Below are 25,690 nucleotides of genomic sequence, written 5' to 3' on the forward strand. Positions count from 1 at the left end.
TAATCCTTATCTTTGTAGAACGTTATCCTTAATTTTTTTTCGTAAAGGTTTCGTAATAAAATTAAATACGGTTCGATATAATCGATGGGTCTTTTCCAAAATCATTTTTCAAATTTAAGAATTAATTACGAAATCGTATTTCTAATTTGAAAATAGCATAAGCGATATATGAACGATTCAACAAAAATTGTTTTGACATCATTTAAAAGTAGCAATCTATCGTTTCATATATAGGATACAGCCTTCTTTCTTGCAATTTCATATATATTTTTGGGTAGCTTGTTTATATTCGAAACGGAGCTCTTAAAAGATTTAGAACAGCCTTAAGACAGTAAGTATTTATCTTTGTATTTTGTATAATTGTTTTGGCGTCATAATTTTTTATGTTCTGTAAGAGCTGTTCGATGCTTGAAGCTAAATTTTTGGTGGTATATTCGAAACTTGTAAAACTAGGTGGTTTCATTTCGGATGTTGCACTCAGGATCAGAGTTCATTAATCAAATAAGTTGCAGCCACCATGTGTGTGACATTGATAAATCATATGTTTGCACGTCCACGAGTTCTTGAACATTTTCCGATGTCTTTTAATAATTGAGAAAATCATAAAGAATCGTATGTAAATTATTTCACCTGTTGAAAAACAATTGCATGTAAACTCAAGATATTAGTTCCAACTTCCAAATTATCTAAATTTCAGTGATCCCAAAATTTTTAATTGTATGTAATGCTGACCGGTAAACATAACAGTTGAAAATATTTAACGAATTTTACATATATAACGAAATAAGACAGACATTTTAGTATTTTACATAAGACTGAAGATGAAACACCACGAAAGGGGATTAAACACACAAAACATAAACTAAAGAGAGATTCAAGAAGCTCTTTTCTTTTTCAAGAGCTAAAGATCAAATTAATTAACTAATTAAACATTCTTAATCCATCCTCATTAGATTAGTTGTTTTATTAAGCTTCCTGAATATATAATCTCAGTTCGATGACGACTGGTTCAAGGGACTCCTCCCACAACTCGCCGGCTTTGGACTATTCCCGACGACTCGAGGACTCATCTGACCCAACCTGATTCCACTCACTCTTGGACTAAACACTTGTGACAAACTCCGATTATTGACTGGAGTCGAACTTGAACTTGTCACCTTAGGACTACTCGTGTGTCTAAACTCTCCTCTGCTTCGGGTCATAACCTCATCAAGAATCTCCAAATCTCCCGGATACGATGTTGTGGATCCAATCTCCGTTTCCTGTTCAAGATCGTGTTTGAAATAACAATAAGAAGAAGCTAAAGAAAAGAAAACAGAGTTATTGACTTTGTAAATGGGTTTTTGGTTACCGCTGCGAGATTGAAGGGTAAAGCTGGAGCTTCTTCATACTCTGCTGCATCTAAGTCCTGAAGATGAGCTCCTTTGAAGAATCTAGGGAGGAGATATTGTCGTACGGGGATTAAGAACATGATCATTAAAGGGAACATGACTCCTGCGATTGGTATCCATGTGAGACCAAAGCAGATCAAGAGATAAGTCGTTTGGAAAAGAGTAAACATTGCAATCGTCTTGAATGGAACGGTTTCCACGAATGTCGCGTGGTAATCTTCAAGAACCCTACAAATAGAAATGTGACCGAACTGAGAAAAAAGAGAGCCTTTTTGAAGTTGAATGTGAGAAAAAGATTGCAACTTTAGTTATTACTTGAAGCGGCGACTTGGGGCGGTGAACAGAAGTAAGATTCTTTCCCAGAATTGGTTTCCGGGTAAGCTTTCGATGGCCATGAAGGCAAAATAGCCCCAAAGGACTGATGTTGGGATCATTTTAAGGATAGGCATAGCTGCAACGCATCCTCCTACCATTGTAGACTGAAGCAAGTTGCTTACCCGTTGTTCTTTGACTTCAACTGGTAGTAAATCATCTATTTCTTTCTCTATGTCGAACAGAGTTTCATCAACTGGAGCATTGAGGTTTCCGGTGAATGTAGTAGCTTGGATTGTCGATTCCTTGAGCTCTTTTAGACCCTGCCAATGGAAAGAACTAACTCTCAGTTTCGTGTTCTATTGACAAAACATAGAAAGTTTTTCAGATTTTTTTTTTTACTTGGGGTTGCTGGTATACTAATGGTGTCTGCATGTGATGGTAAGCTTCTTGCATATTGTCATAGAGTTGACCCAAACTCGCATTTGTTTTGATACTTCTTCGTGCTGTTGCGACCAGTCTGTTACGAAGCAACTGCAGAGAGAGAGCAAACGTCAATCTCAAAACTCAGGAAAGACTGAAAAATAAGACCGCGGTCAGTGATGTTACCTGGTATTTAAGAGTTGCTAAGCTCTTGGTATGCATTGGAGATTGAGGAATGACACCGTTTGATGGAGGGACTCCAAGTAGACCACACATTAATGTCTGCATTCACATTCTTAAGTATGAAACAGGGTCCAAAAGATGAAGTCAGATAGATAATTCTTTTATTTTCTGCAAATTCTCACCAGAAACCCAAGAAGAAGCAAGTCATAGTGGTAAGAAGACGGTTTTCTCAAATTGAATTCTTTCTGCTGCGCGAGCTGTGAAGCTACACTATGGTCGAAGTAGTAAAGCACAGCAATCATTGATGCTGGAATGAAAGCTCCAATTATGTAGACGATTGGAACATCAAGCATCTCCTGCAAATTTTCAAGTTACTAGGCATTATAAGTCTTAATGTTTCAGTCTGTAGAAGTGCATATGCCTAAAAGATCAAAGAAAAAGACATACCTTTACTACGGTCCAGTTCCCATAAGCACCAGGAGACCAAGGATTTGGGCTAAAAAGTCGCCGAGGAATTCCTTTTGGAACATCTCCTGCTGGAATGTAGGAGACACCGGTCCACACGAGCACCATGAGTGGTACACCATAGTCAGCTATTAAGCTTCTGAGCCAGCCTGTGCAATCGAAGCAAATTGAGTCACTAGGCTTTTTCAAGAATCCGTGAATGCGTAAATGATTGGCCTGAATCCCCTTGATAAGAAGAATCCAGCTCATGAGATAAAGATGTTGTTTCACTTACCAGTTCCGTACCGCCATGATCTGGCTTTTCTGCTTCTAAGTCCAGTCAGAAGAAGGCCAAAGGAGAGAACCAGAGCAAACATCCCATTAGCAAACCTCCAGGAAGGTAAGAACTCCTTCAGCTTCTGATTTTCTCGTTCAGGAATGCGGAATTCATCAACTAGCCCCTGAAATGGTCAATGCGTTAGAAAACCCACATTTTCTCAAAATATCGAAAATTCAGAATCTTGCTCTAAAGGGTTCCTACTTTGATGGCTTGCTGCATGAAAAGCATAGCAATAAGCAGTCCAAACAATTCTCCAGCTACTCGAGTAAACCTATTGATGATAGAACAAGCTCCACATATTGCCAACACAAACAGCATCAAAGCAGTCCAAACACAAACCCTACACACAGATTTCAAACAGTTTTCAACACCCTGATCACTCTTATAAGCAAAAAAAAAAAAAAAAAAACTCACCATCCAGACCACGCCAAGAACAGGTCTCGTCCCAATTCAGGTCTGGCCTTTGCAAAGTTAAACATGAATGTGTACATAATCACAGTAGGCTCTGCAACACCGAGAATAAGCAGTGGCTGACCTCCGATAATCGAATGTATCATACCGCAAATGGCTGTAGATGCTAAGGTTTGAACAGCCGTGAGAACTCCATCTGCAAAAATTTCAGAATCCAATTTCAAATTCCTAAGCTGAAAAAGTGCAAGGTAGAAACTTTTTGCAGAATTACCGGTGCTTCTTTCGAGTTGTTCACCAAATGAGATGACAGGAATCGCAGAAGCGAAAAATATGTAAGTGGTGGGAGCCAGAATCCTAGGCAATTGAATCAAAAAGAGAGGTTAAAATATCAATCAATGAAGATTCATTATTTTTAGATTAGTTTAGTACCTAAATCCAGCTTTGAATCCACCAGTCCAATCTTGCTTATAGCACATCAATCTTCCTTTAAGATCATTCTTGATTCCTTCAAACGGCACAAAAGTCTCTTCCATGACTCTGTTTTCTCTCAGTCAAATCGTCAAACAGTTGGAGTTGTTCTAAGAAAAGATTGAGCTTAAACCCGGTTTAAAGGGGAAACAAAGATACAACTACTTTAAACCGGAAAAACCCATGTTAAAGAACATGTCTTTATTCAAGGTTTAGCGAAGAATAGAGAGAATGCAGGAGAAAACAATAAGGAGGTTCGTGTGAAGAAGAAGAAGATCGAATCTCGATACATGGAAAAGAACAAACAATTTACATGAAGAAAGAAAGAGAGCGAGGGCGAGAGCGAGGGCGAGAGTGAGAGTTTGGTATGTCGATGAATAAGCTGCTTTCAATGTGTTATGTATGTCTGGTGGCAACTGGCAACGAAGAAGAAGACCAAGGAATCTCCATTTATATAAGCTTACTCCAAAAAAACAAAATGAAATTACATTATTTTATTAATATAAAGAAAACAAAAAAAAGAAACCCATATACTAAAGCAGAAAAAATGGAAGAAAACAAAAAGAGGATGATTTAGGAGCGACGAGAGAATTGCGTGAATTTTGCGATCGTTTTGGAGAAAATGATTTTTAAAAAAAATACTAGTACCTTTTTTCTTCTTTTTGTAACATCATCAAAGCTTTAATTTTGTTAATTGTGTAGTGCAAAACAATTATATGAAAAATGGTCAAAGTATAATAATATCCCTTCTTAATAAGTAAAGGGAAAGCAGATAGTGATGATTTAATTAAATATATAATTGTTAAAATATTTGATATGCTTCAAGAACTATCTAATCAATGAACAAAATGATTAAATTCATTGGAATAGTCGAGAAAGTAAATGAAATTTAGCATTTAAGAGACAGTATGGATATGAATATTCAGAAAGTTGGATCGGATATACAAAAAGAACGTGAAAACTGGGAATAAGTTTTTGAAACTCGGGATATATAAAAAGAAGGTTAATTATAAAAAAACAATAAACCAAGGTGAGTGAGATTGACATGCGTCTGCTTGGAGTTTTTCGTTTTGGATCTGTTTAATATCCAATTTAAATGCTTCATAATATCTTCTTTTTTTAGTTTTGATATCTTGCTTTACTCTAATTAAATTAGTCAACTTGCATTTTTGGAATCTTATTTGCTCAATCGATACCCTTCTCTTATCATTTTCGTTTTACTAGTTATTAATGACTCCGTTTATATGTGTGTGTGTCCACTGAATTTATGCTCTGAGGTAAATTTCTGTTTACTTTTGTTGTCTAAACTATCGCTTGATAGACATCTTTGTTAACTAAAGTTATGATTCGAATTAGATTTTATGCTAAAAATTAAATCGTTTTGATACAATATTAGGATTTTTTTTGGGGAATATAACTTAAATACAACATGCAAAGTAGGAAAAAAAAACTATGAGAATACATTTTTCTATTAATTAGTTGTAATAAAATAGTAGATGCTGCAGATATTATGCATGTATATATTTATAATCATGCAGTGATGTGGCAATAGTAAGAAGTCGACCAAACACACAAGAATCTAAAGAACTAAGAAGCAAACTTGACCTAACTATCCCATCCCCAATTAATTAAAACTAATTTAACTTTTTCACTCGATTAACTTAATATTAACTTTTCACTAAAATAAATTAATATAATTACTTGTTAGGATTTGGATTCAGATACGTTTAAAAGTTGTCTTTCAAATGTTTGGCTGCGGTTTCGCACGCATAGCCTTAATTTGGCTCCTTTAAACATGACCCATAAGAGACTTAAGAGTAATTAAATTAGTAAAGGCCAACTAAAACTAAAAAAACTATATATTATACGTGAGGAATGCATGTCCCACTCTTCCATTTATCTTACCTTTATGATATATATATATGTGTCTTGCTGGTATTTTTGAAATATTTTTTGGTAGTGTACGGATAATTTTGGATTGGTCCCAGAAAAAAGTATATTTTGTAGTTATAAAAAAGTGTATTTGTAGAGGTTGAAAATTGTTCTATGGATGTGTTACGTACTTACGTGTGTAGATAGATAATATAGATGTTTGAGAAAAATACTATATTATATATTATGCACTTGTGTGATTCACATACATGGGTTACACATATATAACAAATACGTAATATATAATTGCGAAAGAATTGTCTGACCCATGTGCTCTAGACAACTCCACGCGATACGATAGTGAGCCTTCTTTTTTCCCGAACTAACTTCCACGATTATTTTTATCCGATCGAGTGTATTTTTTTAATATTTTCTGCAGTGATCACTATTTTGTGAAGCTTTGAAAATGACTTAGAAATATTTCATTCAGTTTGATTCCATATTTTCGTTATTTTAGAGCAAAAGAAAAACAAGATAATTCATTGGCTAATTATAAAATATGAATAGTAACATTAATGTGATGATATGGATTTGTTTACATTATCGTGTAACCGAAGAACTAATAATCGACGGCCTACCAAATTTCAAATGACGTTGTATGTAATCTAACGTAATTTCTCCACATTTTCTTTCTTTTCTCCGAAAGCATATACTTCGTATCGGGACCTTTACTCATGGGTCCATACCTTGTTTATTCAAAAAGAGTTCAAACGATAACAAAAGTATTATTAAGCAATTAAAAAAAAAACGATACAGTTCGTGTTATCGTTTCGCTGAGTCGATATGTACATTAAAAAAAACAAGTAATGCGTCAAATCGTAACTGATAATTAGTCATATACGTGCTTTTTATATTCGTTTCACTTTATTAATATAAGCACAATAAACATCGACTTTTTTTATTAGGGTATATATTTAATTTGATCGAAAAAACAATAAAATAATTTGATCGAAACAAGTTACATGGTATACTAGTAGATGTCGTTAACAGTGAGAAGCTGTTATTGACTAGCTCAAACCGTCTATAATGTTTTTATTACCACTCATTCAGAAGATTCGTTTTGGTGTTGTATTTTAAGACGGTTTAATTAAGCGATCCAACAAAACCGGGCGTATAATTTAGTGAAGATTTCCAATTTTAGGAGGTTTTTATACAAGCAACAACCCACATAGCAATTCTATTTAATTTAATTACATGGTTATTTTGAAAAGTGAAGTAGTGTCGTTGTTAGTCATCTCCCGATTTTAAATTTGAATATTACATATTATTGAAAATATATAAATACACACAAAAAAAAAGAGCAAGTCTTACAAAGGTCTTAGACTCTTAGAGATGCCAGTAAACAAATTTGATTTGTAAGTAAAAAAGTATAAGATTATCTCTTAATTCACAAACGTACACTATTAGACTTGACCAAAAAGTATAACATGACAACATTACTACACCGTTTAGTTAGAATACAATATTTCTCTTCGTAGAGCAAAATCGGTGGTATCAATGCTTTGAAAACGATAGATATGAAAAGTGTTGAAAAGCCAAGTATAAAATCTCCTTGCGTCAATGAATTTGATCGGTTCTCTCTAATGCCTTATCGCGTCATAGCATGCAACATAATGCTTTTAAGAAAGTATATTAATAATAGAAATCCTCTCTTTCATTATTTATCAAGGACTAGTTTATCTTTTATGTACGTTGTGCTACATGTTAATCTCTATCGTAAACCTACATAAACCACCACTCATTTTTTTCTTCTTCTAAATAAGCATGTTTGGTTATATTTAAATTTGGCCACCAGTACCAAATACACACACAACATGTATTACCTAAAAAAAACATGTATTACATCTTTGATACGAAATAGGCTTCCTCGTTTTCTCTTTCCATTTATACGAGGTTCTTGCATGTTTTATCAATCACCAAATCGGTCAATTAAACTACGGGAAGTTTGCATGTAGACACATATACGCATCCACTTACGTCCACGCATATACATCACTTATCATTTTAAAATACCAACAGTCTAACCAGTAAAAGACACTAAATTTCGTTTTCTCGAGATAATTGAGAGATCGAGGAAAACAAAAAATATTATAAACATATCTATTAAGCAAAAAAAACTTTAAGTGAGAAAAGACAAAAACCAACTGTGTATAAAGCCGAAACAGATGATGGGTCCATAAAAGGCCGAACCTCCACTTCTATTTTCTGTATATAACTACGATTTATTCCCATAATAACAAAAAATTAAACCATCTCTCAAAGTGGTAGGTCAGTTTCCTTCATCATTTCACATTTTCTTCTATTTGACACCCTTCACTTCAACAACACTTCACATTGTTGTTATATGACCTTTCTGTCACCACATCATTGGTAGAGAGAGTTACTGCTATATATCATGTACTATATAGATTTCTAATTAAAACCAATTAACAGTTAATATGTAGATTTACTCGTCCCGTATGTTATTTTTAAGTTTTATCACACTTTCGCCTTAACATTTGATTAAGTAATGATATCATAAAGGATTTCTGATTGAATTCAGTAACAAGACGGATCCTTCATTATGCATGTATATTTATCAGATATCAAGAATATTATTCAACGTTATAAGTATATCGAAATTCAGAGTCAGAATATGGTATTTAATTAGCGATCTCAAGTACATGTACGACTATAATTCCATACAAGTACATTAGATGAAACGGCTACATATGCAACAAGCGTCGAGCGAGATCAGCACTCGTGTAAACTTTAAGGAGTAAAATGTCATGTGCAACCTTTGACCGGTTTAATTCTACAATTTTAATAAATATTTAAAATGTTTAAATATATATGCAAACTAAAAAAAAAAAAGTAATTGATTAGCTTAATTTGAAACGACGTCTCCTTAACGTTTGTGCTTTGTTTGTTAATGCGTCTGAATCTCTTTACGCATAATGCATTACGGATATAAGGAATTCTGACATTATTTGATATCCGAAAGTTTCATATAAATTCCATATATGATTGTTAGCTTTTATTTCCATGAAATAGAAAGATGGACTACATACCTTTCAAACTACTGTATTTGAAGCTTATGTCAAAAATATTTAATTAAAATATATGTAATTTATATGTTGATTGAGTTATGAGTATCAAGTAAAAACCCTAATCCGTTATTAAAATATCAATGATTATAACGTATTTATAAACGAAAAAAAAAAGAACATCTAGAATTTTCGATATTTGATCCTCAAGTTAAACTTGGAAAAATTTGGATGTATGAAATATTTTGTCGTCCACTTATACAATAAAGTATGAAACATGGATGCATGAAGGCTAGACATCCAATGTCTAAAAATACTATATATAATGCTTTTGGTAGGGTCTTTTCTTTATCATGTCTCACTTCTGTTTCTATCCCTCATTTTAAATAGCCAATATAATTTCACTCTTTACTATAAAATTATTATATAAACATCATTTTGATTGAACTACCTAAAAGGAAGAAACGTATAGGAATTTTTGGAGCCTCAAGATTGTAATAATGTCTCATAGTTTGACTTGCAAAAGCTAAATTAAACGCCTAAATCATTACCATTAAATAAATGAACTTTTGTACGCAATTGATTCAGACACAAGGACCGACCAATTCGAAAACAATGAATGGATATGATTCATCCTTATGAAAGCTTGACAACAAACTCGGTTTTGGCTGGTTAACCTAGACTCGGTTTATTTAAACCAGACAATAATTTCTTTCGTCGTCGTTTTATTTGAATAGGTGCGTCAAAAATAAAAGCTGAAATTCTTGGTTGCAAAAGCCCAACAGGCCTGTGGAGATAGCTTTTTAGATTGATTAAATGGGCCGAATTGGGCTGACACATGACGAGAATGTGGCTATAGAAATTGTTAGTGAGAGGGTCCGGGTCCAAAAATGTTGCAGAAGTGATATAGTATTTATTTAATTAAAAACATATTATTCGACGTATTTTTAACGCTCACTGGATTTATAAGTAGAGATTTTTTGTGTCTCACAAAAACAAAAAAATCATCGTGAAACGTTCGAAGGCCATTTTCTTTGGACGACCATCGGCGTTAAGGAGAGAGCTTAGATCTCGTGCCGTCGTGCGACGTTGTTTTCCGGTACGTTTATTCCTGTTGATTCCTTCTCTGTCTCTCTCGATTCACTGCTACTTCTGTTTGGATTCCTTTCGCGCGATCTCTGGATCCGTGCGTTATTCATTGGCTCGTCGTTTTCAGATCTGTTGCGTTTCTTCTGTTTTCTGTTATGAGTGGATGCGTTTTCTTGTGATTCGCTTGTTTGTAATGCTGGATCTGTATCTGCGTCGTGGGAATTCAAAGTGATAGTAGTTGATATTTTTTCCAGATCAGGCATGTTCTCGTATAATCAGGTCTAATGGTTGATGATTCTGCGGAATTATAGATCTAAGATCTTGATTGATTTAGATTTGAGGATATGAATGAGATTCGTAGGTCCACAAAGGTCTTGTTATCTCTGCTGCTAGATAGATGATTATCCAATTGCGTTTCGTAGTTATTTTTATGGATTCAAGGAATTGCGTGTAATTGAGAGTTTTACTCTGTTTTGTGAACAGGCTTGATCAAAATGGGGTTGTCATTCGGAAAGTTGTTCAGCAGGCTCTTTGCGAAGAAAGAGATGCGTATTCTGATGGTTGGTCTCGATGCTGCTGGTAAGACGACTATCCTCTACAAGCTCAAACTTGGAGAGATCGTCACCACTATTCCAACCATTGGTGAGTTGTAACTTCATTTCTTCTCACATTGTAATTTTGTATGATGGATGTGATTTACTGTTGAATGTTACACTTGTTTTGTATGACAAGCTGACATTTCCGTTCCTCTTTGTTTTAAGGGTTCAACGTTGAGACTGTTGAATACAAGAACATCAGCTTCACCGTGTGGGATGTTGGGGGTCAAGACAAGGTATTGTTTCATGGTTTTTTATAACTCTGCATTCTATAGTCATTGTATGTAGTCGATCATCCATTTATGATGTCATCTGTTCAAAAGGGTTTGCTTATTAGGTTCAGTGTTGGTATTATATTCTTGTACCCACACTCTACAATTGATAAGCTAAATCAACTCAGCTGGAATTTCGAACATTCTTTGATTTCTCAGAGAGATGTTGTATTCTGGCTAACAAACCTATATTACCTCTTTTATCATTATGGACAATCTTATCTCATTTGAGTTATGCTTGATCTCTTACTAATTTAGTAACATCGTTTTTGCTCATCCAGATCCGTCCATTGTGGAGACATTACTTCCAGAACACACAGGGACTTATCTTTGTTGTGGACAGCAATGATCGTGACCGTGTTGTTGAAGCCAGGGACGAGCTTCACAGGATGCTGAATGAGGTATTTTAACTCAATACTTCCCTCTATACTTTGGTATAAATAAGAACCAATATGGTTTTGAGTTTTGACTTTGTGATGGGTATTTTGGTAGGATGAATTGAGGGATGCAGTTCTGCTTGTATTTGCTAACAAGCAAGATCTTCCCAACGCGATGAACGCTGCTGAGATAACTGACAAGCTTGGGCTTCATTCTCTTCGTCAACGACACTGGTAAGTGAAAAACACAGAAACTAGCTCTCTTAATCCACAATCTGAAAACCCCTTGACGTATGGGCTCATGTTATCATTTTGTAAACAATAGGTACATTCAGAGCACATGTGCCACCTCTGGAGAAGGACTCTATGAGGGACTTGACTGGCTCTCCAACAACATCGCAAGCAAGGTATCCACTAGTAGCTACTCTCTCTCTCTTTCAGCAAATCCAATTTTGGTTTATAATCCGAGTCTGAAACACATGAATGTATGTTTCGCAGGCATAGATGGAATGTTAGCCAGATTCCTCTTCTGCTTGTTTGGTTTACAAATCAAAGACAGAGGTCTGTTTCTCTAGTACTAAAAGATTTATTATTATATTCTTCTTCGTCACTTATCTCAAACGCAGATCATTTTACACTTTGTACTTCCCCTTCAATAACTTGTTACTTCTCTCGTTTGCTTCCTGAATTTGAGTATATCATTTTTACATCTGCTTTTCATCAAAGCATAAAGCATCTTTCGAAACAAAAATTGAACCGAATTTTTCTGTAAACTGATCAAATGTGTGAAGAAGACCTGTTATTTGGAATATTTATTTTGTCACTCAAGTTTGATATTCGAAGATAGACGCTAAAATTGAGGATAACACACATTATAGACAAAAAAGTAAAGCAAATCACATGTCAACGTCCAAAGCATTGGAACCAGAGACAGTATGTGTGGTTGTCGACCCGACACATAATCCCCAACCTCTTACTGACCGGAAAGAAAAATAACTACCTGATCCACCGACAATTTTAACTCCTGGCAACATTCAAGCAGCGGACGGTGCGGTCACGTAGTTGAGCCGGCCAGCTTCAGTAAGAGCGGTGATGAACGGCTTCAGATTCACGAGATCGACCTCTGTGTCCACAACGGTAACAGGTTTCTTGTAATCCAAGGATTCGTCGTCGTAAATGTCCCACCATTTTTTCACTAACATTTTTATATCTTCCCTCTCCATGTTCGCTTCTTTCCCTGTGTATCTCCACGGCTTCGAACCCTGTAAAAGAGAAACAAATAAACAAAAAAACTCAGGACTGACTCAATTGTTTTGGATAAACAAGGCCGTGAACAAAATAACTCACCGCTGCACAGTAGTGAACCACCTTGACTTTTCCAAGCTCTACATTTTCTGGGTGACGCCATAACATCGCAAGGACGAGATTGTACACTAAAGGAATCGGCTTGTAGATTTTCTTAAAGTACATGTTCAAAAAATCCTGCGAAATTAAAATACACAACTTAAAACAGATGAAAACAGAGCATAACAGAAAAAGGCCAGTCTGAGTTTTGATTTTGCCTTTTACCTGTTCAGCGAAAGGAGTCGGAGGAGTGATTTTAAGTGTTCGTAGTAGATCCTCGTAAGTCTCGAGGTTAGGCTCGTACAAGAACATTCCGGCGTTGAAGTAAAGAGCCGGTGGCTCTCCAAGCTCCGCTTTTGGCCACTGGACTTTGTCGGGGCATTGTTGGCAATATCTGATCTTGTATTGCGGCGTGTGACTCCATGTTTTCTCACAGAAACAATCCATCACCGCGTACAAATAGCCATCTGGTAGGTCAAACAAGTGATCGATGTTTTCGTAAACTTGAATGTCTCCATCTAAATATATCATTTTACTATACTCCACAAACTGCACAAACACACAGAAAAAAGACAGAGCATTAACCACTTTTTCAAAGGGAGCTAGACGACGACGTATTGCTAAACACAACAAAAGAGGTGTTAAACGATGGCGTATTAAACGTACCTTCCAGATACGGAGTTTAGAGTAGTTGATGACGTAATAAGCCATGGCGAACTGAGTTTGGTTCTCGGGTGGGTAAACGGGTTCGATTTCACGGACGATGCATCCTTGATCCACAAGTATACGACGGTGTTCCTCCGGGACGTCGGGTAACATCGCTACTACGAGTGGATAAGCCGATTTGACTTTCCTTAACCCTTTGGCTAAACCAACGACTCCTTTCACGTAATCACCGTTTCCAGCAAGAAACGTCACGTAAGCTCGATCGCTGTCTTGGACTGATGGCAGTGACGGTTTTGTTATCGTCACGGTGGACATAGCATCAGCGGTTTGAGTAAGCCCCGGAGCCATGTGATTAGCACGTGATCTGCTGTGAGGATTTAGAGTTTATCTAGTCGTGTGTTTGTGTTTGCTGATGAGGACTTACGGTAGCGGGATAAACAGGGTTAATATAGGCGCTTGGATGGGTTACGATCGTGAAATCTGATACGTACACGTGTAAGTAGGAGAACAGACGGTGGTGATTGGCGTTTGGTGAAACCGTGAAAGTTCTGGAAAGTGGGACCGTACCGGAGAAATTTAAACCAAACGGTTATACGGAGAAAACGCTAGAAGCAGCTAGCTAGCTACGGTGTTTTGTGGGAAATCAGAACATGTTATTCCCTGCTACGAGGTGCATTGTACACTTCCCTAGTCCTCTTTCTTGCATTTTAGTTTAATACACACCTTTTTTTTTCTAAGTCATACTTATTTTTGCTAATTTATTAAAGTCATTTGCTAATGTATTTTAACAAGATACTGAAACCATACGGGAAAGAAACAGTGTAGATAACACTGTATTGAAGAATTATCAGAAGGAGTAATCTCTATCTACAAAGATCTCATTTTCCATAACCACTAAAGAGAAACACTTTTAAAAGTCGAAAATTTCAATTCTTGTTACTTTTCTAACTACTGATGAGGCACTAATAATTACAACCTAATTTTAAAAGATTATTGAATCTAAATAAAATTGCAGTTTCTGAAAATTTAAAAGGAAGTTAGATAACTTCAATTCCATGCCCTTCATTTCCAATTAATTATTGTGATACTACTTTAAAAAAAAAAAAAAAATTATAAACAGGAAAATTAACCACGTGAAAAATGGAGATTTCTCATTGAGAACGACAGATTTGACAACATAGACACCGCATTAGCAATTTACCTGGGTGAAGAATCACCGTGAGATACACGCGCCATCTGATTTGGGCCCATTAATCTCTTAATGGGCCATATGAACCAATTCCATGGTGCGTAGTGAACACTCGTGGGCTCCATCGAAGATCCAATTCCTTTCTCTTTCCTTATTGGATATACAGTCACTTCTTCTCAGATGTCGGTAGAAATGTCTCGCGTCACATTTTCCACAAGTCCTTTTTAACTTTCATTGATTTTTTAAAAAATTTGTCCAGCTAAATCTACAAAGAGCTTTATTTAATTACATTTTTTGTAGTTTCATTATCTTTCACTTGATTTGGGCTCGTAGCTCACAAACATTGGGCCCAATAAAGCCTAAGTCTCTATAGGTTTCATTTGTCACCATAGTATGAAACTTTTGTATGAACTTTTATGTAACTATTTCTACAGCACTGCTTGGATCATTATGTTTTTGTTATTGGAGTTTGCTTGACTCTTAGTGTTTGCAAACACCGTTGGATTTCACCAAATGCCAAAAAGGTAACAAAACTATTTATGATTCTAACACTCAAGGCTTGAGTCTCAAGCCAATGATGGCATGGTGCAATTAATATTTTATTATATGATTATTCATATGTTTTTGATACTTTGTAGTTTGTAGATGCCAAGAAGCAGATTCAAGCATTTGCTACACAGACACTTACCTCTCGCTTCTCTTCAAACCGTATACCATACTGCTGAATCCTGATGTTGACATTGACTCTAAACGTGTTTTGTGTTGCAAATTTTGACAAAGAAAAGAGATTAATAATGAGAAAGTGGGACTCTTACCATATGTCTTCGAATTTCCTGCCAAAAGCGTCGGTTGTGTTGAGCTTTGACTTTTATTACCTTAATCATCGCCGGTCATTTTTGATTTTGGCTCCTTAATATTATTCATATGTTTCCATTATTGTACATGTATATAATTTACTTTCTAGCTTATTTTTTCTTCACGCAGCTTTGACATTGTTGCTTTTCGGAGATCATATATTCCGACCAATCAAAATCTACCACATAGTGTCCGAGTTTAGGCAACATGCATTACATTTACTTCCAGAATTAAAATTTCATTTTTTTTACGGTTTATGGTAGACTTTTACTAAAGTTTTCATATTGTCAACTGTAAGACTTCTTAAAAATCCTTTTATGTTTCTCTTTTCTTAGAGCATTTTCTAACTTATTTTACACACATCCTTCTCATGGCATAAAAATAACTATTTTGTTTTCTCAACTACTTTTCCAGTTTACATATTTATTTCTTGCAAGATAAAATAGTTGTGTCAAAAATGTTAAATACAATTAAATGATTTGACCTTTAGTTAGAAACTTATTATTATATTCTATGCATAAATTTAAAGGCTGAAAATGCATTCCTTTCATTTTTTATACACCAAAATGTATACAACGTAAGAATTGGAAGTTCGAACTCAATATTGGTTTATACGTTTCAGGATTCTGAATTGACTGAGTCATTACTTTCTAACCATTAATCAAAACAAAAATATTGATGTGGAGTTCTTTTGAGTTTGAAGTTTGATTATGTGATGTTTCTTTAGAGGGAATATCAAATATATCAGATGCTTTATCAAAGACTATTTGATACATTGAACATCAACCAGAAAATGGATCTCCAAATTATTAAACCATACATTTAATTTTATGTATACTTCTCTATAGGTGGGTTGACGGAAAAATGATATATAGATGCTAAAACATGGACGTCCTATGGTCTCATCATGCCTTTCGAGTTTTGTACCACATGCTTTGTTTTATTAAAGTTTAAAGTTCGAACTCTCTTCAGAGGAATCTCCTCTGCGTCATCATCTATACGTCATCCTTTTAACGCCATGCACACAACTAAATATTTATAGATACTGCTTACTCTCCTCGATATATTACGAGTTTGTTATCTATTATCATGCATTTTACGATCAAAGTTGTGAATAAAAATGAACGTGTTAATAAAACATAAAAATAAAGAGAATCTAGAAAAAAGATTCATTTGCTGAAGGCGATGTAAACACGACCTCATGACCTAAATACGGATCGGTCAATAAGGGATATAAATACAAGATGATTTAATATTCATTAGCCATCTTCCTTTTTAGAGAGTCTTATCTATTGCCCTATAATATTTGATTTAAACTGTTTACTAAGATTTTGCGATTGACCTTATAGAGATTTTTTGTTGGAGGCTTTATGTGTTATGTCGCATCAAATCGGAATTAGACATAACCAGATGACAAAAAAGAGAGCCTTTGCGTATGAATATGACAGAATTTTGAGCGTGTAAGTTAAAAAGACGAGATTGTGGGTTCTACTTTTGGTAGTTCTGCTGATTTTGATAGATCGCAAACGTCTTTTTATGTTGATTTTTCATCTTTTTGTTGATTATTTATCTCTTTCTTTTTGTGCTTTCCTTTTTAAAACTATAGATCTACTTGTCCGGTGAGACGATCGTATATATAGGATAGTACACGTTTTGGCATCAAACTTGATTTCCTATTCTCGCCAAGCAGTTTTAATTTCTTGTCTTATCAAACAGGCTTTAAGATTGTTCTTGAGTAATATGCAATTTAGCAGTAGAAAAAAACAGTGAAATATTCCTTCAACTCATAAATCAATATAATTGACACAAAAGACCGGTCTTATTTCATGTCAATAGAAAATGGTATTTTCTCTCGTGGTTTGTTACTTTTCTGTTCTTATAAGGCTAACCTCTAGTGGGGATGCAAAGTTCTAGATTTAGACTTGTTCGTTAGATGACTAGGTGGTTAGAATTTAGATTCGCGTCGTTGTTTACTGTGTTCGGGATAATCGTTTTTAGTTGGGATTTGTCTTCGCGGGTTCATCTATCCTTTGCTCTACTCTGTTTGTGGTTAAAGATTCTCTAGTCCGCGATCTTCGAGCTCTTATTTCCGCGAGTTTTGCTCTCCTCCGACTTTCATGTTGATCTCATGAGCTTATCTTCTTGATTTTAGTATATTTTCTTGTGGTCCCATGTATCGGGCTTTTGTTTTCGGGGATTTCTTTATTTTCTGCCGGCTATGTTGTACGAAAACGCATTCCAAAACTGTATTTCACCCATGTATTATATAATGAAAATCTTTCAGTTAAAAAAAAAAAAAAAAAAAAAAAAAACTAGCTTATTTGGGTTGTCGTCTATATCACATATCTAATCGATGTAACAATTCACTGAATCGGGTGTTACAAATAACATTTGTTTTCTTCACTAAAAGTATAAGATACTGGTACAACGCGAAATCTAACCTATATTCGAATCAAATGACACGTCATCACTTGGGTGTCTATTTGTCCACAGTTGAAAGTTATAAGAAGCAGACAAGTGTCTCATAAAGACATCGAGATCTGATTCGGTTCTCAGGTACATACAGTTAATCGGGAGTGTTGCTTTCCCCTAGAACTATGGAGGCTACTATTTAAGTGTCGTTGTGTAACAAAAATCCTGTGTTTACTTGCATTACTTAAACTCCTTTACTTTAATAGTTTTATATATGTTTTCGACCTCCCTTTTTCGACGGAGTGGATCGCTATGACATGTAGGCATCTGATTGTATTTGCTAATCTGTTTTTGTTAGTATGTTAAATTTTTAACCCAATATATGTTTATAGTGCTTATATATTCTTACTTTAGTTACATATGAATATATGATCATTGATGAATTAAACAATATAATGTAATAATTAAATTTGATTTCCCTGATCGAATTATAATTTATATGTTTTGTAATACGAATCAATTAAAATATTTTCTTGTTACACATTTTGATAAAATGTCGTAGAACGTTACTTAAAAGTAATGATGCATTAACAAAATGTACAACATATATTATAAAAGTTATCATCAATATTATAGGCATTCGACTTTCAGAATGTGTATCAATAATCGAAGTAGTAATGGAACGATTATTGAAAGTATACTACGGTCTCTCTTTACTTCATCGTGGATTCTCATTAAAAACAAAAGTACTTTCTCTACCGGCAACTATTGAAAGTATATTATTGTTTTTAATAACTTTGATAGTGTTTCTTAATTATTAATCCCAACGTACGATAAAATTTTGTTTGATAAAACTCACAAAAGTTTAGTATATTTCTGTAAATATATGCATAGAAGTCATAGTGATTGACAGAGGAAAGACGTCTCTTTGACTACTCTTCAATCGAAAACAAAATGTGCTAAAATTTCAAAAGCAAAGTCCCTAAACTCGCCTAACTCCATTTCTCATTTGACTTTGCCTTAAATGTCAATAGTCCTATGTTATTTAGCTACATTCAAAATTGGGAATTAAGAATTATTTTAGACTCCATATACTTAGAAACGAATCCGTATTGGAAACTAATTTCCATTTAGTAATAGTATTTAAGTATTATTATGCTTACCGAGTAGCATGTAGTAGTTTCTTAATGTTAGCTAATTTCAAAGCAAACGACGAATATTAAATCGTGATTGCACACAACAAGAAGTGATTAATAAATCATTAATTTCGCCCATAGTAATCACTAACCAGAGTAATTTTGAACAAGACTAAGGATGTACAATAACTTACGTCTGCGATACTGTGTGGTAATAAATATAGAAACTTTATGAAATAGAACTCTCTTACCAAAGAAAGAAAAAGCAAGAGTGCGTGTTACTATACATCTGAACAAGTCAAAGGGTCAAACCTTAGTATTTTAAAATTACACAAACAATTGACCAAATGGAGAGCTAATTATGTTTAGCATAATTTACTATATAGTTGCAAAATTCCACTTTAGAAACAGAATAAAAAAATAAAAATTGAACATAACACTTATGCCGTGTTCCAGTCACTCTTCAACATTCTACTCATTTTCAAATATCCTTTTTATAAAATACTACTTTTAAAATTATTTGATTCTTATGTTCCTTCACTATATATATATAAATATCGCACATTGCTTAATCACTTCAAATCTAATCCACAAAACCATTCACACCATCTCATCTTCTTTCTCTCTATCTCTTTTCCTTTCCTCATTTAAAGTTTCTTTATAAGAAATGGAAGATTACGAGCGAATAAACTCAAACTCTCCAACACATGAAGAAGATTCTGATGTACGGAAAGGTCCATGGACCGAGGAAGAAGATGCAATCCTAGTCAACTTCGTCTCTATCCATGGCGATGCTCGTTGGAACCACATCGCTCGTTCCTCTGGTATCATCAAAACATCAATCTCTAAATATACATATACACAAAGGCTTTATATATAGATAAACTTATATATATTTTACTCATATATGTGCAGGGCTAAAGCGAACTGGTAAGAGTTGTAGATTAAGATGGCTTAATTACTTACGTCCAGATGTTAGAAGAGGCAACATCACTCTCGAAGAACAATTTATGATCCTCAAACTCCATTCTCTTTGGGGCAATAGGTACACACTATATATCTCAAATGTTAATATTTTGCTATTCTATATGTTACTAGTTAAGTATGTTATTAATATATGTCTTTTTTTTCAATTGAATATATAAGGTGGTCGAAGATTGCGCAATATCTACCGGGAAGAACAGATAATGAAATAAAGAATTATTGGAGAACTCGAGTCCAAAAGCAAGCCAAACACCTAAGATGCGATGTTAACAGTAATCTTTTCAAGGAGACTATGAGAAATGTTTGGATGCCGAGATTAGTGGAACGAATCAACGCCCAATCATTACCCACCACGTGTGAACAAGTGGAGTCAATGATCACCGACCCAAGTCAACCAGTTAACGAACCGAGTCCGGTCGAGCCGGGTTTCGTTCAATTCAGCCAGAATCATCATCAGCAATTCGTACCGGCTACGGAATTGTCAGCAACGTCTTCGAATTCTCCGGCTGAGACGTTTTCGGACGTTCGAGGTGGGGTGGTGAACGGGTCAGGTTATGATCCGTCGGGTCAAACGGGTTTCGGAGAGTTCAACGATTGGGGCTGTGTTGGTGGGGACAACATGTGGACTGACGAGGAGAGTTTTTGGTTCTTGCAGGACCAGTTCTGCCCCGATACGACATCGTATTCGTATAATTAAGGAAATATACGATTACTATACGTAACGAGGAATTCAATTGCGTCACGTTTGGTGTAATATTCATTCGTGCGTGATGCCAATTTTAGATACGGCCTTGGTATACGAATCTTGACTTAATTATTATCTTTTCTTTTCCTCTCTTGTTTTAATCCCCTGATTAAATTAAGATTTGATCATCAGACGAGGATATTTGTGATTCACTGATTTGTGATATTGATATATGTGAATTATTTGATATAACGTTTTAAAAACCAACAAAAAAAAAAAATCATTCCAAGGAAAAGTTCTTAATTTTGATACTCGAAAAGAGCGTAGACTGACTCGAATCAGTTCATATTTTCTTTGGTTCGTTTTATTTACGACAAAATTCACTAACAAAAATTAAAAAACGACAAAACGAAAATATGACTAAATTTATTTTTTTGACAGTTAACCACTGATTATTGGTTCAAATTGTCACAACACATGATTTATCTTGATAGAAATTTAGTAGTCCAGAATGCTGCATGGTTGATCCTAAGAAAAACAAATCATGCAAGGACCAAGGACTTACATTACTTAATTATACTTAAACGCTTTATAAAATTCACATCAAGTGATTCCTGACGATGATCCAGTAAAACCCTTCATCCATATCGTTGCTTCCACACGTAGTTTCGATAATAAACTCGTGATTATCGCCAAGATGCGATGTATCAACCACTGAAATTCTCTTCCTTGTCACGTTTTCGTCTCCGACGATATTTCTGTAAAGTTTCGCAGCAGACGAAGAAGAATCCGATGTCTCCGGCTCGTCTTTAGGCGTAAGACGGCAACTCATCAGTGCTCTAAGGAGCATCACTATCGACGCCATGTGTCTCTGACGTCGTAGGATGCTTTAGTTGGCTTTATCTCGTATCTAATCACTTTCAACATTTAAGACACACACAAAACATATGTATATATATTGTGTGCATGCGTTTGTGTGTGAGCTTGTGTCAGTGTGTGTAATAGTCTTAACAACCATTGTCGAGTGTTGAAAGTTGGAACAAGACAGCACAAGGAGGAAGCCATCATGCATCGAGGGGATATCTAGTTTTGGTAAGTTTTAATAGTGAATATACTAAATGGCCCTTGACCGATTGCCAACATAGAGTCTACATCAGTAGCGAATCAAAGGTATTATGGTCTTTACTCATGGTTTTGACGTGGAAGAGACAACAAATAGAATAGTTCATCTTCAGCAAGAAACAATGAGAGGAGAAGAGAGAATTTTGAAAAAGGAGCTTTAAGAAAAAAGTCTGATCTAATCCTTTTATCGGTCAACGATTGTTGGACAACCTTCTAGATTCCTCTTCTTTTTTGGGTAACTTGAGCATTTTGGTCAGTGAACCTGTAAACAAATATTTAGTGTTTCTTTTGAAAATTATGTTTTTGTTTATATAATAATCCAATAGTATAAGTTTCTTTCTAGTTTCTACAGCCTAAAATTTGATTAATTTATAATCAAATTAACCACTTTTAAAGTTTTGATTTTTTTGGATGGTAACATTAGAAACGATGACATATTAACGAAACTTGTAGCTACACATAAACTGCTGACCGATCCCAAAGGTTGAAAGATTCTTTGGCGCTAAAAAATCCCCAGTTCCCAAATCGGCGTCCTCGTTTGAAACCCTAATTCCTGAATCGAAGCAGATCCTGATCGAATCGAAGGTGTTCGAATGATAGCTACCCAGTAAATTCAGAACCCTAATTAACAATGGGCGGTACGGACGCGAAGGACATTCTCGGGTTGCCGAAGACTCCACTGTCTTTAACTCAGGAGAAGAAATCTCGACCCCAGAAAGAGTCCCATAGAAAACCCGATGGCATTTCTCGCGAGGTTAGCTCTAACGAATCGAACCAATCCTTTGGAATCGATTGGATATTTTTGTAGTTGAATTTTCATCGTCGTTGATGAATTTCAGGTTTATGCGCTTACCGGGGGCGTTGCACCTCTTATGCCTTCAATTGATTTAAAGCGCCGTCCTCCTGCAGATGAGAAGGTCTGTTGCTGCTGCGGGCTTTAATCATTTGTTGCCACTGTCTATTTTCAGTTTTGAGATAATTTTAATGTTAGTAGTATGATTCTACAGTTAGTATTATTTGCTAAGAAAAATGTCTTTAGTATCTCTCAGGTTGCTTGGAAATGGCTTTCCTTCACAAATTCTGCTAGGAAAGATGATTTGCAGCTTTACCATTGGGTAAGTTCCTTATCTGTGGAACACCATTGTAGAAACGCTTAACATTTCATTCTTTCTAAATGTGTTATGCATTTGGGGTTTTCTTATATCTTCACAGGTTAGAGTGGTTAATGATGTTCCACCAACAGGTGACTATTCCTTTGCCAAATATAACAAGGTATTATATTTGCCTTCATGATTGTCTATTTTAGTGTCATTGAGTAACTTTTGCTGTCCTCTCTCCGTTTCTGCTTTTTTTCTGACTTGTTTTTGTTATTGGCATTTGATTGTTTGTATCTTTGCGTGAATGCAGTCAGTTGATATTTTGAAATACACAGACGAGGAGTATGAGAATCATTTAACGGATTCTGTAAGTGTTTTTCTCAAGGAGGAGTTTCTGTTTCATTCTATTATGTATGAAGTAAAGACATGTTCTGCATAGCTTCTGTTCATGCTTGTTTTGGATAGTATCTACTTTGTTGATTGTGCTAAAACTTGCAGGTGTGGACCAAGGAAGAGACAGATCAGTTGTTTGAATTCTGTCAAAATTTTGATCTCCGCTTTGTTGTAATAGCTGATCGATTTCCAGTATCACGGACTGTGGAGGAATTGAAGGATCGTTACTACAGTGGTATGTTGGACTATTATACGTTCACTTATACCTTTTCCTTTCATTTGTTTTCATCTTTGATCTCTCTGTTTCTATATCATGTTGCACCAGGGTTCATTAAAAAAATACAAGGACTGAGAATTCTCTTACGTACTTTCTTTTGTAGTAAACCGGGCCCTGCTGCGTGCTAGAGCTCAGTCTCCAGCAGATGTTGCAAACCATCCTCTCATGAAGGTCAAATTCCACTTATATCTCTTCATAGCAAACTAAGAACTCTTATGTTCATTTATATGTAGTTTTTGTAGCAATCTCTCCTTGTCATGTTATCTGGAGAAAACATTTCTCTAAATGCTTTTTTTCCAATGTATTGGCATAAACAGGAACCATATGATATTACACGCGATAGAGAGCGCAAGCGGGCATTGTCCATGGTCCTATCCCAGAGTAGACATCAGGAGAAGAAAGATGCTGAGGTTATTTTCTATATAATTTTGAATGTACTTGCAGCCGAAGAAATGTGATTAGTTCTTTGTCTTCTCTTACCTATCCTTCTCCCACAACTGCAGATACTTGCTGAGGCTAAAAGAATCACAGAGATGCGATTGGCCGCACGTGTAAGTGTTGTCTTAAAATCAATATACTCACTCGTACTAACTAAAGAACAATGGATGAATTTTGCTTACCATGAAATTTGCTTACCTTAGACGCATATCTGAACTTTATCTTTATCATCTTGTTTCTGGCTGTCCAGCGTGCAGAAGAACCTGATGTGTCTGCGAATGAGAACGCCGGTCTTGATAAAGCTGATGGGGTTGTTCCAGGGCGTAGTGTATCTCCAACATCCAATTCTCAACTTCCTGCTACTGCTGTGGCTCCATCAACACTAACTATGGCAGATTATGCCTCTACCCTTGCTTCTCTGCGCATGGTGAGTGAAGTGTCTCTCCCTTCTTCTCTTTCCCTTTTCTACTTGGTTATCCAGTTTATCTGATTATTTCTGGTGAATCTGTCAAATTTTCAGCTTCATGTATACTTGAGAACCTATGGACTTGAACAAATGGTCCAAGCTGCAAGCTCTGCTGTTGGTCTTCGAACGATCAAGCGGGTTGAGCAGACTCTGCAAGATCTCGGGGTTTGTCTTTGCTTCTTGTTCTGTTTAACTCTTTCTATTTGTCTATCTCATTTGCTTATCTTTCCCCATTGATTGATGATGAGACTTAACTAATGTTATAAAAGGCACCCGTACTGAAGCTAGCTTTGAATGTGTTCTATGTAATTAGTTGGGATTTTGGTTCGGGTAGAGGCTAGTAGGTTCTTGTCAGTTTATTTGATTGTAGCCACTCTTAAGATTTACTAAATGGATTTTTTGAGTATATAGAGTTTTCTGTTTACAGGTTAATTTAAAGCCAAAGGTTCCTACCAAAACTGTATGCGATGAGCATCTTGAGCTAAGAAAAGAAATATTAACACTACTGAATCTTCAGAAGCAGGTAAACCATACAATACAAGTCTTATCTCACATAGATTCACAAATATACAGCTATTTGTTTATTTAACTTGTTGCCAAAACATGGTGGGGTCGTAACTTCAGCTGCAATATAAGGAATCAGAAGGTTCATCACATCGTGAAGGGTCGTATGCCGCAATGCCAGACACTCCAAAGGTGAGCAACAAACTTTGTTTATTGGTTCTCGCTACAGTTTCATCTTCCTGTTGATCTCTTTAATTTCTATATATATTTGATCAGGATCGTGTTTTCGCACCGGACCCATTCAGTTTTGGAGGTACATTATTTCCTTATCTTGTTGGTTTCAGCATTGTATGCACTACTTAACCATCTCTAAGTTCATTTTGTGTGTTTATTTCAGCTGAAAGACCAATCAAGAAGGAACAAAAACGCAAGGTGGTGCACATCAGAGTTTGCTCTTCTTTATTTTTCGTACCAATTCCTCCGAAAATCCTTTGCATCTACATGTAAAACTTGAATCTTAATTAAAATATGTTTGGGAATCCTGCAGGGTCCTGGAAGACAAGCAGATACTCCTTCACCAGCTCATAAGCGTCCGAGAAAGTTGAAAGCCTCTGATCTCTAAAATCTCTCTACTCGGTGCATACTGACTCGCAATTTCATGTGTATGTATTTGCCTTTTTCCGGTGATTTCCGCAATGTTTTCAGTTCTTAAATTATTTCTGATCTCTAAAATCTCTCTACTTGTACTCAGACACCGCACTATCTTGTCAAGCCAATTAGAGAAATTGAGAAAATGTTGCACATTATATTTATGACTAGTAAGAATTATTACATCTAAAGACATTTTCGAAAATGTTA

At 35.4% G+C, this 25,690-nt stretch overlaps 6 protein-coding genes, 2 long non-coding RNA genes and 1 other non-coding gene across 14 annotated transcripts; 4 read left to right on the forward strand and 5 right to left on the reverse strand.

Annotated features, from left to right (window-relative positions):
• Positions 1 to 669: 669 nt before the first annotated feature.
• BOR1 (HCO3- transporter family) lies at positions 670 to 4,578 on the reverse strand. 2 transcript variants are annotated; one of them, NM_180138.3, is made up of 12 exons: positions 3,934 to 4,578; positions 3,776 to 3,858; positions 3,508 to 3,700; positions 3,295 to 3,433; positions 3,049 to 3,214; positions 2,757 to 2,923; positions 2,492 to 2,665; positions 2,313 to 2,408; positions 2,106 to 2,237; positions 1,707 to 2,026; positions 1,352 to 1,619; positions 670 to 1,262 (listed from the first exon to the last, which is right to left on the reverse strand). In NM_180138.3, the coding sequence occupies exons 1-12, from the start codon at positions 4,035 to 4,037 to the stop codon at positions 990 to 992; spliced, it is 2,115 nt and encodes a 704-aa protein (NP_850469.1). In that variant the 5' UTR covers positions 4,038 to 4,578; the 3' UTR covers positions 670 to 989. The 2 variants fall into 2 exon arrangements, with proteins under 2 accessions (NP_850469.1, NP_001078071.1); NM_001084602.2 differs by having other exon boundaries at positions 728 to 1,262; positions 3,508 to 3,858; positions 3,934 to 4,412.
• A 5,267-nt stretch (positions 4,579 to 9,845) lies between these two features.
• ARF1A1C (Ras-related small GTP-binding family protein) lies at positions 9,846 to 12,090 on the forward strand (the record flags this gene model as incomplete). 3 transcript variants are annotated; one of them, NM_001337251.1, is made up of 8 exons in its annotated part: positions 9,865 to 10,029; positions 10,147 to 10,390; positions 10,503 to 10,661; positions 10,781 to 10,851; positions 11,169 to 11,288; positions 11,380 to 11,498; positions 11,590 to 11,671; positions 11,763 to 11,768. In NM_001337251.1, exons 3-8 carry the CDS (start codon positions 10,514 to 10,516, stop codon positions 11,766 to 11,768), a joined length of 546 nt encoding a protein of 181 aa, NP_001324311.1. In that variant the 5' UTR covers positions 9,865 to 10,029; positions 10,147 to 10,390; positions 10,503 to 10,513. The 3 variants fall into 3 exon arrangements, with proteins under 3 accessions (NP_182239.1, NP_001324311.1, NP_001324310.1); NM_130285.3 differs by lacking the exon at positions 10,147 to 10,390 and having other exon boundaries at positions 9,846 to 10,029; positions 11,763 to 12,090; NM_001337250.1 differs by having other exon boundaries at positions 10,147 to 10,661.
• On the reverse strand, positions 10,008 to 10,524 carry AT2G09805. The gene has a single exon (NR_140606.1). It is a non-coding gene; the product is annotated as an other RNA (long non-coding RNA).
• Positions 10,958 to 11,072, forward strand: AT2G09815. The gene has a single exon (NR_140607.1). It is a non-coding gene; the product is annotated as an other RNA (small nucleolar RNA).
• GolS1 (galactinol synthase 1) lies at positions 12,048 to 13,728 on the reverse strand. The gene is made up of 4 exons (NM_130286.3): positions 13,275 to 13,728; positions 12,834 to 13,157; positions 12,612 to 12,746; positions 12,048 to 12,526 (listed from the first exon to the last, which is right to left on the reverse strand). The coding sequence occupies exons 1-4, from the start codon at positions 13,620 to 13,622 to the stop codon at positions 12,299 to 12,301; spliced, it is 1,035 nt and encodes a 344-aa protein (NP_182240.1). The 5' UTR covers positions 13,623 to 13,728; the 3' UTR covers positions 12,048 to 12,298.
• A 4,045-nt stretch (positions 13,729 to 17,773) lies between these two features.
• Positions 17,774 to 18,125, reverse strand: AT2G09825. The gene has a single exon (NR_140608.1). It is a non-coding gene; the product is annotated as an other RNA (long non-coding RNA).
• A 1,109-nt stretch (positions 18,126 to 19,234) lies between these two features.
• On the forward strand, positions 19,235 to 20,793 carry MYB2 (myb domain protein 2). Its single transcript, NM_130287.3, has 3 exons — positions 19,235 to 19,690; positions 19,782 to 19,911; positions 20,013 to 20,793. Exons 1-3 carry the CDS (start codon positions 19,534 to 19,536, stop codon positions 20,545 to 20,547), a joined length of 822 nt encoding a protein of 273 aa, NP_182241.1. The 5' UTR covers positions 19,235 to 19,533; the 3' UTR covers positions 20,548 to 20,793.
• A 31-nt stretch (positions 20,794 to 20,824) lies between these two features.
• AT2G47200 (uncharacterized protein) lies at positions 20,825 to 21,581 on the reverse strand. The gene has a single exon (NM_130288.3). It carries the CDS (start codon positions 21,398 to 21,400, stop codon positions 21,134 to 21,136), a length of 267 nt encoding a protein of 88 aa, NP_182242.1. The 5' UTR covers positions 21,401 to 21,581; the 3' UTR covers positions 20,825 to 21,133.
• On the forward strand, positions 20,969 to 25,686 carry AT2G47210 (myb-like transcription factor family protein). Of its 3 annotated transcripts, none has more exons than NM_001337252.1 (17): positions 20,969 to 21,705; positions 22,111 to 22,411; positions 22,497 to 22,574; positions 22,707 to 22,772; positions 22,870 to 22,929; positions 23,065 to 23,121; positions 23,253 to 23,382; positions 23,528 to 23,595; positions 23,742 to 23,834; positions 23,928 to 23,975; positions 24,113 to 24,289; positions 24,383 to 24,493; positions 24,756 to 24,851; positions 24,953 to 25,024; positions 25,109 to 25,145; positions 25,230 to 25,264; positions 25,380 to 25,668. In NM_001337252.1, the coding sequence occupies exons 2-17, from the start codon at positions 22,289 to 22,291 to the stop codon at positions 25,452 to 25,454; spliced, it is 1,326 nt and encodes a 441-aa protein (NP_001323963.1). In that variant the 5' UTR covers positions 20,969 to 21,705; positions 22,111 to 22,288; the 3' UTR covers positions 25,455 to 25,668. The 3 variants fall into 3 exon arrangements, with proteins under 3 accessions (NP_001323963.1, NP_850470.1, NP_001323962.1); NM_001337253.1 differs by lacking the exon at positions 20,969 to 21,705 and adding an exon at positions 21,717 to 21,909; NM_180139.4 differs by having other exon boundaries at positions 21,689 to 22,411; positions 25,380 to 25,686.
• The last annotated feature ends 4 nt before the right edge of the window (positions 25,687 to 25,690 follow it).

This window comes from Arabidopsis thaliana, chromosome 2 (genome assembly GCF_000001735.4).
Source record: "Arabidopsis thaliana chromosome 2, partial sequence".
NCBI lineage: Eukaryota > Viridiplantae > Streptophyta > Magnoliopsida > Brassicales > Brassicaceae > Arabidopsis > Arabidopsis thaliana.